The 14,703-nt window shown below is 36.1% G+C and overlaps 1 protein-coding gene across 1 annotated transcript in view; it reads left to right on the top strand.

The window, feature by feature from the left end:
- LOC104150304 (A disintegrin and metalloproteinase with thrombospondin motifs 19) overlaps positions 1–14,703 on the top strand; it is a 152,944-nt gene that overhangs the window by 84,750 nt on the left and 53,491 nt on the right. The window contains exons 9-10 of the mRNA XM_068928608.1: positions 5,885–6,025; positions 7,207–7,357. Coding sequence (XP_068784709.1) covers positions 5,885–6,025; positions 7,207–7,357 — 292 coding nt within the window. The remainder of the gene's footprint in view (positions 1–5,884; positions 6,026–7,206; positions 7,358–14,703) is intronic.

The following is a 14,703-nucleotide window of genomic DNA, read 5'->3' as shown; positions in this document are numbered from 1 at the left end:
GACAAAAGATCATGTATATAGTGTCCATGTTTTTCATTAATAGGGACATGCACATCTTTTTTGGCAATTCATTTAATAGGTGATAGCTCAAAGTTTTCTTTCCCTTAATGACCTATTTTTTTCCATTTGAAGATATGTTGTATTTCAGTGTTTTTTCTTGGCGCAGGATTAAAGACATAACTGTTTATCTTGACGTACTTCAGTTTGCAGGATATAGTCCTGGCATCTTATTTGCCAGTGGCGAATACTTTCCCTTTATCATATACTTGCTTTAAAAAAATCCAGTGAGGGGCCATATGGATCTTCATGTTATGATACTAAATAAGACTGTCACATCAAAGCTTCATATTATTTATATGCTTAAGTCACAAGGCCATGACACCATGCTATGTCTGGATTTGGCTTGTTGAAGTGTGGTAATTAGAAGGGTTGGAGTAAGAGAGAGGAAGGCAGCTGTTCAGCAAAAGTTAAGGACTCAGCTGGACAGCAGCATGCAGAACAGAGTCACTTCTGTATATTAGTCTACATGTTGTATTTCTTAATCAATGGTTTTAAGGTTGAAAATGTAACCTGACGTTGTCAACATCTTAAGAGTCCCAGCAGTGATTCACAATGATTGGCTAAATATATTTCTTTTGTTTTTTTTTTTTTCCTCATCATGATTAATAAGAGAATAAAGGTTTCTATGTCCAGCAACAAGTTTAAAGAGAACGTTTAAAGAGAGAGTTTTTCCAAAAGAAATTGTCTCATGCGTTTTACTATCACAACTTTTCTATAGCTGGGTTACTTGTCTTTCAGTGCACATCAGGGTAAATAATTCATTTACAAGTAGTACCATATATCATAACCTATGTATGCAGTTGTCTGTGAAGTCCTCCTTGTATGTTTTAAAACACTAAAAAAAATTTATGCAAGAAACAGTATTTCACCAACTGGAATTAAAAGAAAAGTCCTATAGTAATGCATACTCTTTGCATTTTGCATTAGTTAAATAAAATAGCATATAGAAACCTGCTCCTAGGCTGTTTGTTTAAAACAGCATCTTCACTGTAAAGATAATAATGTGGTAACACTTTAGATTTTTTTTTGTAAACGTGCAATACAAGTGCTAACAAAGAGTAGCACTCCCTCTCCGTGGTAGCCGAAGGAGTGGTGTTATTTTCATTTACCAAATACATCCTTGTGAGGCACAAATCTCAGATTAAAAAAATTGTTGAGACTAATTACAGAATCACTGCCGGAGTAATTATAGAATCACTGAATTGTTAAATGTCAGATAAGGTGTCCCCTGCATTTACTCTCTCCTGCACAAGGAATAAGTTTTTTTCAATCATTCTCACTCTGTCATGAGATTAAACTGATACTGTTGTTCTGGATCTGCAGTTTACACTCATCATCCCTCTGCTGCTTATATTTCTTTGGCTGAACTTTCATCTTTCAGGGTTTGGGAATGTATTTAAAATTATTCCATATTCGAAAAACTACCACGGTTCCTGGAGGGCCTGCTTTTAAGCTTTTCCTAATCCGTCTCTTCCTATTCTCTTTCCCACCCTCTCTTGTGGTTAGTGACCGTGTAAAACTGAGCAGTAGCTACTATTCTCTATTAATTTTTTTTAATTAAAATAATTTCCTTATTAACAGATAGACCTAAAGCAATTTTCGCAGCTATCTCCCAACTACCTGCTCCTAAATTACGTTTTTGAATACTAGTCAGTCTGTGTACTTGTATTACCTGTTTCTGGTTTAATAGCATCATCATTGCTCATCTGCAATACCATGCGTTTAAGTGAAATATGACGGTGATAACCTGATTATCACCTGCTATTTCTAAACCAAGATGAAAATAGTCAAAAATAAGAAATAAAACCTTTCCAACTGAATAGTATAGTATTACTGACCAAATTTGGTGCCATGAATGTAGTAAACGTTTGAGAATTTTGCAGTCCTGCAGTGCGAATATAAAGTAACGCTTTATATTGCAGACCTAATTCTTCCCAGAAGATGTGTGTGTAGCCTCATTTAACTTACTTAAATATAGCATTATGATCGAGGGCCAATTATTGAGACATAAAAGAGTTTTTATTTCTTAATACTCAACTATAAACAAATGAAATCAAAGTGTGGTTCCTGGTACTTTTTCAGTACATGGGTTGACATGGGAATGCATTTTGTTCCTGCAAGAATATAAACTATTTATTTGGTTGTAGGGAGAGACGTTGTCATCTATCTTGAGTCCAACTAATATGCACTTTTTTGTATTTTGCAGCAATAGAAAAATGTAAGAGAATTGTTCAGTCTGAGTTGTTAATTCTGGCTTCTAAGCACAGAGAGGTTAGGGATTTTTCTTTTTAGTGTTCCTAGAACACATCTAGGGATCAGGGATCATCTTCAAAATCTAGTGTAGATTGTTCCAGCTTTCTGCATGATATCACAAAAAAAAAAAACAAAAATCTGGCTTTTAAACAAGTTTGCGTGGTTTTATAAGATAAAAATATTTTTTCAGTTGACTTGACAACCATGTATAATATTAGTGTAGTTTATTTGACCAAGGCTCTTTGTCAAAATACTTTTAAACTGAGATTATTAAAATGTAGTTTGGTTGCAATGTGTAAGTTGAAATATTGCTAATATTTTAGTTAGGGAGTTTTTCCATAGGATGCTTCCTACTTTCATATTATATGTGGCGTGTATATTTTTAGCCAGAATGCATGGAGCATTTTTATATCTCAGTGAAAGTGATAACACTTCTGCTCTTAAAGCAGCGTTTGATTGATTTCTGTATAGATAGGATGTATTTCCTTGTTGAAGTACAGCACTATCTTCTTTCTTAGTTGTAGTTTTTCAGACTATTTAAAAAAGTTTATCCTCTTAGCCCAGACTTGCTTGTCTTGCTCCCACATGCATATGTAGTTGTCTCATTCTTGCGTGAGGTTGAGTGATCTCAGCGGTGGGAAAAGTGGAGCTCCTGGAGAGGAGGGGCAGTGTGCCCAAGGCTAGCAGAGTAAATCCTGTAGGAAAAGGAGTGTTAAGATACAGAACAGCACCATACACAAACACACACCAATTCTAAAATGCCTTTTGTGTGTGTGTGTGTGTGTGTGTGAAAGGATGCGGTTGTCCCAGTCATGTAGATGGTACCTGAAGAACGGTTAGAAAATACCATAACTTAGAGATACGTCGCTGTATGAGCACAGAATATTTTTATATCCTTGATAGTTAATGAAGAAATAGGTATGTGCTTACATTATTAATCCCTTGCTGGATAGAAGGGTAGCAATGACTGTTCAGCTTCTTTATTGTGTAACGTGGCATAGTGAAAGAAATAGGAAGTCAGGATTACTGCATTTCTGCTCTTATGTGGTCTGGTAATTGATATTAGGTCAAATAAAGGTATGCAGTCATTTCTGTGTTATAGAAGAGATCAACACAGAGATGATTTTTTGCAAATTTTGCAAAGCAGGATCTGTTGCTGTTTTGCCCACTCCTCACATATTCTCTTGTAGATTAGTTAGTTGATATTAACATAATGAACTGTACTTCTCTTTTGAACTAACTGTTCATTCTGATAGTTCAAAAGCTTTGATACTGCTCTTTGGGACTTGCTGAGCATTTTGTTAAGTGTACTTAAACTGCACATAATTTTGGACTTCACTCGAATGTCAGAGCTGAGTAGGAGGAGTGTAACAAGGATATAGAAGTTGAAGCATTGGTATTAGATCTTGTTATTATTGCTGCAAGTTAATGTTGCTGGTGTGTATACATGCTTTCAACACTTCCCGCCATAAAAGACAGTGTTGTCCTCAGAATTCATGTAGTTACAGAATGCTTCTGTAACGTTAGATTAAAAAAAAAAAAAGTGTTACACCGATGCTTTTAGGTAATGGTGGCTAGTGGAATTTTTTGCAATGGTGAAGATATTGATTCAGCTCAGCACGTGGATTTGTGGATGATTTTATAAACAAGTAGGTCACAGAGCCTGCTTTTGAGAATTGTTCTTCAGATTGAGTGAGAGAGAATAGTAGCCAGAGAATATTTCTATAATGTGTGATTTGTGTTGTTCTGACTCTGTTTATGGGAGCCGTGAATTCTTTAATAAATCATATCAACAAGATTATTGTTGATGTGTGCTCTGTATGTGTGCTCTTCATTTCAAATCATAAATGATGTGTCATATATATCACATAGGATACTGATAAATGAGGTTTTTTTACATTAAGAATTTACAGCTTGAAGAGCTGTAATCAAAATCCATTTCTTGTGCAGTCAGCAAACAAGTAAAGTGACGTGAGATTTTCTGTGTGATCTTCTTCTGGAAGAGCTACACTAGGGATGTAACTCTGGAGTTATGGACATCTGAAATTCTATATTTTAAGCGTTATATATAAGAAAAAAATACCTAAGAAATTATATGTAAGAAAATATTTAAGGAAAGTGCAACAGCACTTTCTTGTGGATGTTTTGTCCTTTTCAGACAGTTCAGGAAAAGAAAGAGGTTAAGATGACAGCAAAACAGATTATTTTGCCTCAGTTATGCTGTTAGCAATTAGCAAATTCATCTCATTCATGCAGAGGCAGCTATTCCAGTGCTCCAGACTGTAGAGTGCACACATCATCGTAAGAGGCTGAGCACCAGGATAAAGCCCTAAAGGGTGTTTAAATTCCTTTCATTAGTAAACGCAAGCTAATGCAGCTTGCCAAACTTAATGTAAAATTTGACCTAGTCCTTGCAGGGGACTGGGATGGAGTGGAGAAGAAAAGTGAGATGGCGTTTTCAATGATGGGTGGCAAGCCATTTTTGCCCTTTGGCACTACAGTGTGGTGACATGTTAAAGAAGCACGATGTCCTCTAGTTTCTCTGCAGAAGTGGCAAACTTCTCCCGTCTATGCAGTCTCTTAAGCAATTTTACTCTTCTTTGACTGAAGGAATTGGTACTAGGTATAATGCTTCATTCACTGTAAAGTTTTGCTTTCTGCAGGGCAGGCTGGAGCTGCCAAATTCCAGTACCAGTTTGGATGCAGAGCTCTGGAGAGTGTCCCCATACTCATTTATAAATCTTCAAAAACAGCTGAGAGTCTTTCATTTATTCCTCTTATGCCTATCAAGCACATATCCACATAGCAGCTACTTTTGAAAACTTTAAGACACCTTTTTCTTTGAAAACTGCCTTCTTCCTCCGTCTTTGCCTGTTGTCGAAGAGAGTAACAGTGAGTCTTTGGTTGAGTTAAAGCAGCAACCTCGAGTAGGTTTTTAGTGGAATTCTTCATGGCGGTGCCATCTGTGAGAACTTACTGGGATGATAGGGGTGCCGAGCCTTTAAAATCGGGATTCATTGCATTGCTCCATCGATGTTCTTTGTAACGGTAGGCATTAAAAACACAATTAAATGATTTTTTAGGTATGATAATCATACATTAAACTAGTAAACAATTTAACGTCCTATAAAATTGTAGCAATCCATTTCCGTATGGAATTAAGATCGCTGCCAAACTATAGAATGATTCTGTGATTTTATTACATAAGTTTCCAGTGCTGCTTTTGCCCGTTAGCAAGAGAAGTTCGGTTCATTGAAATCATGATAGTTGTGTGAGTTTGAATATTCAGAAGTTGTCTCAAATTATGTATTGGACAGCTGTTAATATTTCTCATCAAATGGATGAGACTTCACTTTCACTTTTCAGATGTTAGACATAGACCTGTCTTTTGGTCAAGATACTATGTACTATTTTGAAAGGAGTTATGGAAAAAAAGTTGAAAGACATTTCATACATGTACCATACACAAGTTTCTCTTACCTACTTGCAAGAATTGTGACTTACAAACATTTTGAAAACATTCTATTATATTGTTGTGTTTTGTTTTATTTTTAATAACTTCAAAATCCAGTATGGGAATAAATCACGACAATGACCACCCATCCTGTGCAGATGGTCTCCATATCATGTCTGGAGAATGGATTAAAGGACAGAATCTTGGTGATGTTTCATGGTCCCGGTGCAGCAGGGAAGATCTGGAAAGATTTCTCAGGTATTTCATTCAAGAAAAAAACCTCTTACCATTTGTCTTTTACAAGTAGTTGCAAAAAGTATCCTGCAATTGCAAGTTTTTAATACTTTCTGCCACTTCCAGAGGGAAGTCCTGTTTCTGTAGTCCACCAAAATAATTCAAATCATAACGAACCAGGTAATATTTGAAAGATCACTTAAAATTAAGCTCTCAAATTTCAGCATTTGTTTCTACTTTTATAATATTTTCATATGCTAATGTATAGTTATGTATGAAATATTTAAATATGCTTTAAAGTATATTGATATGCAACATATTTTCAAAAAATATTGGATTGTAAATGACCTATGAACATTATATAGTTTCTGTGAAGTCTGATTTGCCTTTCAGCATAATTGCATTTTGTTAGTTCTTTTAGTAGAAATCTGCTATAAAGTGTTTAATATAGAATGGAATACCTAGAAACCCAATTAAAACATTAATTTTTGCTCTGTGTCTCTGAATAGGAACTATTTCACAGTGCATTAATTTATGAAATTGATGGGTAGACCTATTGACAGTTTACTTGCAATGATTAGGAATCCTCAAAAGGTCTGCTTTATGACACTGGAATAGCTAATATAAATCAGATGTGTCAATTCAGAACTCAGAACTCCATGATTTGGTATATAAAACAGGTTTAATTATTTTTAAGTCCTTCTTTCTTCAGGTTTTGAGAAAAGTTAAATTTCTGACAACCAGCTCAGAAGTGGTTGTATTTTAAAATATAGGTGTTTAATTTAAAGTGATTAAGACCTTAGTAGATGTGGATAGCAAGTCACACAACTGCCTGTGCATTAGAAACTGTCTACTTTTAAAATAATTATTTAAATCTTAATCCAAACCATAATCAGTTAAGTAATGTTTACCCTAAAATGTTTTCCAGAGTTTTCCTGAAATTCCTATTACTCCTGATTATTTACGTTGTCTTTTTGTAAATGTGGAACATCAGGTCACACCATTAAATTAACAAGGAGGCAGATCTATTAATTTATATGGAGTCATTTCTTTGAATGACAGCACCAAATTAAAAAAAAGAAATTAAGATTTGTCAATCCCTGCCTTTTTTTTTTTTCTTTTTAATGTCAAATGCACGTTTCATGTCAGCATGATAATCAGACTCTGCAGGATTGCTCAGCATATAAATCTCTGCCTATTGCCAGGTCAAAGGCCAGTAACTGTCTGCTACAGACGAATCCTCAGAGCCTCAATTCTGTGATTATTCCCTCCAAACTCCCAGGGATGACGTACACTGCGGACGAACAGTGTCAAATTCTTTTTGGGCCAACTGCTTCCTTTTGCCAAGAAATGCAGGTAAGGATGGGTGTACACTTGGAAAACATATCTACTAATTCTTTTTTCAGCGAGCAGATTTTTTGTGCATGTGTTTGAGAAGGAACTTAGCACTTTTGTAACTAGGAGTTTACAAACTTTTTTTTAAGTTTACAAACTTTTGGGTTTTGAACCTCCGTGTCTAAATTTCAGCTTGTTGTGCCCGCGCTAGCTCTGAGGGAGGATAGCGGTGTTGGCAAGGCTCTCAGTAGAGAGAGCCCGGGCAGAGCCTTGCAGTACCATGGCAATAGGAGTTGCAGTATCTAAGTGAGTTTGCTCAGATCCCTTCACACCACTGCACTAAGTGATATCTCTGTGTGTTAATCTCAGAAAGCTAGATTAACAAAATTCAAGTGCTTTGCATAATTTTATGGCTTAATGCTAGTAGGCTTCTCATTGAAGAAGCATTTTAAGAATGGTTTTAATAGAGAAAAGGTATCCTTTCTTAACATAAACAGGACAGGTACTAAACATGTAGGGTGCCCTTGAAAAGGTAACCAAGACAAGACGAAGAGATGATATTACAACGGCAGAAAGACTGAGAGCGTGCAGAGTGTGGGTTGGTAAAATGGGGGTTAGGAGGAACTGCAAAATGAAATGTCAGCGGAGTCAGACATGCAAAGAGCCTGGAAGGGCCAGGAGTTTTTAAAATGGAAGAATAGTTCCTCACTTCTTTACTTCTTTCATTCTCTTAATCTTTTCAGATTGGAAATAATACTCTTTCTTTAGCTTGTTTGAGTGAGGAATAATCTTTATCCTAAAGTTTCCGAAAGGAAACACTGCAGTACATGTGTGACTACCATATGCTGAGAATGGCTTAGCTGAAAGAACGAGCTTTAGGTTTTTGATTTTCATTTTAACTATCTTCTTTAGTTAGAACATTTTCACTCTGAGTGACTGGCAAGAGAACTCATTTATAATGATTCTTGAAAGGTTCTTAATTACTTGCAAGAACTTCTGTATACGTTACAATCTACTGATTGATTTTTAGTAATGTATTTTAAATTCCAAAATATGGTTTTGGTTTTTCATTCTCCAGAAACCCATCTTAAACAAGAAAATGTACAGAGTTAGCCCCCTATTTCTTGTAGGTCACAGGTTTAGCAGGTAAAAGATTTTTAAAATTAATTGAGCAGATAGTCAAGCATGGAGACTCGGTGTTGCATAATACCTTTATACGCTTTTCATTTCCCTGGGCACATATCCTCCTTTGATACCTGTGGTGTTTAGTTTTAATTCAGCCATACCAGTTCAGGTACCTAGTTGGTCCCATGCATGTTATGTATCATTCGCAGATGTCTTTCCCATATTTCTCCCAGAATTGTGACTCTAAGGTTTCTTTAATATCCGTTACTATTTTAGAAATGTTAGGAAGTTAAATTCAGTATCTTACCCTGATAGCTTTTCAGTTGTTTGTGCAGAGGGTATTTGCACTTTGGGTCTTGGTATCTGATTGTCCGTTTCTAATCGTTATCTTCAATAGATTTCTCCTCTTCTAGCATTTTTATGTAAGAGTACACACCTGGTACCAGGAAAGAACCTGGTAGTGACAGAAGACCATACAAAAGGCTGCTGGTCTTTTCACCTGTTCCTTTTTTTCTGACAGACTGCAATTTAATTCTCTGTCTTCTTCGTAAGTGTGCTACTTCATAAGCCAGTAATCTTACCAGCAAGAAAAAAGGGAACTTTTTAACAGTTTTGGAGAAATGCTAGAGGGCAAGGGTCCTCTGCAAAATTGATGCCCCTGAAATAGAAATCCTAAATGCAAATACTGAACCATAAAAATCAGTTACAATCATTTTAAGAACTTTGGACCTGTGTTACTCATACCAGAAATTACATAAAAACATACAAAAGGGCAGACCCCAGAAAATCTGAGGAGGGCACAGGTGATGGGGGAAGTTCTATAAAGCTCCATTGCCAAACTATTTAAAGTCACTTTGCCAGTTTCCTCTGCGCTCTTCTGTCTTGAAGCAACCCTCCTTCTTTCCCTGCACACGCAAAAAATCCAGAAAATTTGATCTTTGGACTGTAGACCTGAAGAGCTAGATATAGCAAGCCCTATGTCTTTTATGTTCAGATCTCCTTTTGTTCCCTGCAGTGAGTCTTAAATGAAGCTGTTCTATCAGGGAAGCTTACATAGGAGTATCCTAATCCAATAAAATAAGGTTTCTATAGCAAGGAAGAAACTCAAGAGCAAAGAACAGACCACAGCTCAAAGGGTAAGAAAGCCACCCTCCTCATGTTTCTACCATGTATGAATAGTGGAAGAAAATTGTTGCAATTTAAATAGGGGTAGGACCAAGGTATAGAAACTTTCCAGAAATCTTTCATGGGTTCTGGCCCATGGACTGGGCAATGTTGACATTTTTTAACTGCAAAGCTCATTTTAGAAGCTGGGTTTTTTTATCATCTCCATCTGACATATGATGATGTTAGATGGAAATAACAGTTATCATATTTTACATATTATGAAGGTGATGCAAAGTTGACCGAGTTGACTGTGCAGCTTATTGTGGCTGCCATTAAGGAAGTCAGCGTTTGGAAGGCTCTTCTAAATTTAAGGCAATATTTCCGTAGTTGCAGTATTAATTTGTTACAGTAATTATTTTACTATACAGTGGCAACCACTGAATTTTCAGTGAAATACAAACAACTTTCTTTTGTCACCATATACTTTTTAATAATAGGATTGTTCCCCACAAAAAATTTGTAACACTTTCTGTCTTTTGCTCTGCCAGTAATTGGCTGTTTATTGTGCTTGCAGTTATCTTGGAGAAAGCAGGAGGTTCCTTTAAACTTAAATAAATCAAAAATTTATAGCCAAGACTTTCTTGGATACATTCTACCAGCTTAACAGTACATGCACCGTGGTGTAACAGTGTAAAAGATAAATTATGAACTGTATCAGACTCCTTTTTTTGAGTATGAGATCATTTGATGACCAGACTTTCATGTAGTCTTTAGCACTAAGCAAGTATATTTTCTGTGTAACAACTGTTCAGCCAAGAGAGCAATTGAGTAGTGATGAAAGTTAATTCTCTTAATGATCTAGAAATATTCTTCTAAAAATGTCGGTGCTACAAGGACCAGAGCTTTCTGCTGAGATTTAATTTTCTGCAAAAATTATTATTGAATAGCACTTTAGGATAACTTACAATTGCATTATATGGTAACCTCTCAGAAACTTTGCAAGTGCCAATGATTTTCCCTTGCTGTCAGGAATTCCTCTTTATGATTTAATGGCAAAAGCGAAGGACTAGAGGGACCATTGAGGACCTGCACTCCTCTTTCATGAATGGTATCTAGATTTTATTTCAAAGACTTCTTATTCATACCCTGAGCGAAATTTATAGATCCTGAGAAAAAAAGTATGAGTGTATCTCAGGGTACAAGATTTATACCATGTCACTCTGCTTACCTTGTAAGGGAGCCAAGTTTGCTTTTATGCCCATGGTGTCTCACACAAGAATCAATTAGACCCTAACATTATTTCACATAACAGAGAGCGAGATCATGGCCCAGAAGTAATACTTGGTGATTAAACGCGATTGTAGAACTTGACAAAGGAATATAATTGTTGAACTATTAAATGTCGGCTTTTAAGATTAAAGTCCAGGATGTGAATGCTATCTAGTGAGTTCCACTAAAACAATTCCTGTCATAACACAGCTGTGATCTTTGCAAAGAAGTAGGAGGCTGGTTATATTTCATCATGATTTTTAAGGCGTTTCAGGGAAAGATCACAATGAAAAGAACAAAAGTCATGGAAATATTATAGCCATGGTGAAATAGCCATCCTCGTCTCCACCACCAGACTTTAAACAATCTTGACTTCACACTAATCCAGTTCTGACCTGCCTTTTTTTTTTTCATTTGTCTCTGTTCCTTATTCTTAACAGGCACCTTCTTTCCAGATGCTTATATGATTGGAATAGCATCCCTATCAGGCACACAAATCTCCCTCACTCTTTTAATTCAAAAAAGCTCCTGAAAAAGCTGGAATGACCTCTGCTCTTTCTGTATTTTACTCTGACTGTCATGTGATATTTTACTAGCTGTTGCTTTTAAATACTTGTGATAAACTCATTCTTTCAAAACAAATATTTTTTTTGTATTTGGCAGCATTTTGTTTCCCAATATACACACAATGAAATATTTTACAGGTTATGAATAGTCTAATATCATCAATATAACTTTATCACCTTCAATAATTTTTATTTCCCCTGGCTAGTCTAAATAACTAATGGCTCTTGTACTATGCTTAGGACAGATGTCTAGTAAACTTTATGAACATTAACTTAACTATGCAGATTCTGAGTGAATTAAACTTTCTTCCCTGAAGGAGCAAACTTCTATTTTAGAAGTTAGTGCTCTGATTTTGGAGTGACTGTAATATTGATACTGGCCTCCAGGTTTCTATTAATTTTCACTTCAGTCCTAGTTTAATTTGTAGCATTAAGGATTTTTAGCGAAAGTGCTGAGGTGCTCATCATGATTTGTCCCCAACCACATGCAGAAATTCCCAAATGTCAAAAGTTATATGGGGAGAGTAGTCTCTAGATTCTTTATTTCTGCAGCAGAAGCACAATCTGAAGAATGACAAGGAGTCAATATATTTGGGGTTTGAAATGAAGTCCAAAGGCCAAAAAAAAATTATAGGTCATCCTCCTATTTTAGTAATTCCACTTCTTGGGTTTGGGGAATCTCAAGGTCTAGAATGAAATGTAAATAGTCATGGATTCTTATTTTTAAAAATTAGTGAAGGGGAAGTGAGCTCAAAGATGTGTCTAACTGGGGGGAGTTAGGTTCATGGTTCATAAAGAGGTGGTGTAGAAGTATTTGTGAAAACATGCAGATATGCATACAAAGCACTTAAGCAAGTCAAGCATCTTGATTTAATTGACTTTACACAGCTCAAGTGCCTCTGTGTGTTTAGGCATCCAAATCCTTGTGAATCTGGCTTCATGTCTTCTTTAAGATTAGAATAACTTTTTCTGAATTCGTAAGGAACCATAGGTTTGTTGTCAGCTGTTCTGCAGTTCTATGCTGGTGAAGTTGGGCATAAGGTGAAAGTGTTTAAAAAAAAAAAAACACACACTGAAGCATGCTTTAAGATGTAATGACATAAAGGAAAAGTTCACTTTATTTTTTGAAATCCTGGATGCCTTTTCCTCAAATGTTGTTACTGAATAATTGAGGAACGAAGATTCAGGTACATAAATGAATTTGGTTTGAATTAGAAAAATTAAATTAGCATTTATCTTTGTTTCAGTGAGGTTGAGTTGTGCCAACAGTATATTCTGTCATTTCACAGTTGGGTACCGAAGCACTATGTTGTGGTAGAGCATTGCACAGTCTGTCACAACTACATAGTCTTCTGAAACTGTCCCAGAAGTCTTGTTTCTAACTTTTGGTTCTTGACTCTGAAGTTGTATCTTAAAATTCATGATTATAGACAGTTTTAGAAACATAAATTCTGTTTCTTCTCTGAATTGTTCTGAACAGGAATACAAATTACAGTTGGGTATCGAAAAAAGTTAAAATTATCCCAGCCATAGGATAGATCTTCTGTAACTTTATTTTGGGATTTGCATGGGCTAACTGTTGTCTTACCAGTTCAGCCTCTTCAAAAGGCTGTGAAGAGCCTTTACAGGCTGTTACAGGATGAATTAGAAATCTTGTTTCTATGCAATGCTTTGGCCCTCCGCAATCTGTGGGGGTTTTTTTGTTTTGTTTTTGAAGCTGATACTACAGACAGTTTTATTTACAAGACTCCCACTGGAACTGTCCTGTTCCCTGGTTCAGACACAATCTTTTATTGAATCAAGTTTCCTGTGCAGTAAGATTTTTTTTTTTTCGGGGTAGCGTAAGATTTATCACTCAGTTCTCATGCATGATGTAAAGGACCAGAGACTCTTAGTAGGTTTACTGATGTAACAAATCACTTCAGTCAGAAAGAGCACGTCTTCTTGCAGCCCGGGGTTCTGAAAACCTACTGATCTTTACCTTTTGTCCCCCCCTCTCTCTGGATCCTTCTTGTCCCTGTTTGGGGTTACTGCACCTATTTGGAGAGATTCACAATGCATATGCAGTAACGTTCAGGCCACAACGCATCCCCAAATGGCCCCGTTCACTTCCATCTGGTTTCCGGGTAAGGAAACAAAGTTGTGATTCTGAACTTGAGAGCAGGAGGGCTTTTTAGAGGGTATTAGGGAAAGCTGCTAAGGGAATTTAGAGAAACACATGAACCTACTTCAAGGCTATGCTTTCTTTTGAAGTGGATAAGACTATCTTGTTCTGATGCTTAGGATGGACAAAATAAGCAGCTTTTCCTTCCATCTCTGCTATGGACTAGCACCCCTCTCGTCTACCCTCTTTCTCTTCCTATTCTCAACAGATATATTTCAACCTGATTTGTCATCTTACTTTGCATCTTCTTTGTGGCTATCAGGTTTGATTAATTTTTGAGCTGTTTCCAGAGAAATGACCTATCATTGGAAGAGCATCAGGTAGCAGCAATCATTGGGATGGTATAACAAGGGGCATTACAAGTCCTAAAGAAGCCTCATAGTTTCTAGAGAAAGATTTTCTGGATTGTACAAGATAACACATAAATTAGAGTGATTTTCCTATCACTTATGTAACTCGCATTAGTTGCGTCTATTTTTTTTCCAGGGAATAGTTGTATGCTTGTTATTAATTTAAATTAAACCTGAACTTTAGCAGTTGAGAGGTGAACATTCGACTGACCAGACTGTGGATGTTCAATGTGAAAATAACTTTTAATTTGCCTTCTGAAGTATCTTGCTTTGTTCATTCTCATCTATGAGTCCATCTTGGCACTTCTGTGTTCTTTCTCAGTTTAAGTAACCTTTGGAAGAACCAGCTGAAATTTATTGCCCAAAGAGTTCAGGGAGCATTTGGGAGGGACTGCAAAATGCTAACTTCACTGCTATGTGTGTCCTGTGGGAGAGGTTGGGAGTCAGCACACTAGTGCTTATGAAGCATCAATTTTCATTCTAGCTTTATTTATTTATTTATTTATTTATTTATTTATTTTTTACTTGTAATGCAGCCTGTTGCCCTGTTCCTGGATCTTATGTCTTTCTCTTTTTTCTTCTAGAGAACATAAGTCTACGTAGCTGCAATCTCTGTACATATTAGTGCAGTCATCTTAAAACCTTGTTTTTTATTGCTAGTTACAGTGCTGGTTTTCTCCTTTTCACATAGAATGAATGAGCAATAAATAAAAGCAGTAAAAGTACGAAGACAATTTTTAAATAATTCCCAGAAAACTCCAAGTGTTGTTTAAAAAGAAGTGTGTC

Source organism: Struthio camelus, chromosome Z, assembly GCF_040807025.1.
Source record: "Struthio camelus isolate bStrCam1 chromosome Z, bStrCam1.hap1, whole genome shotgun sequence".
NCBI classification, from domain to species: domain Eukaryota; kingdom Metazoa; phylum Chordata; class Aves; order Struthioniformes; family Struthionidae; genus Struthio; species Struthio camelus.
This window is presented reverse-complemented; position numbering and strand designations above follow the sequence as displayed.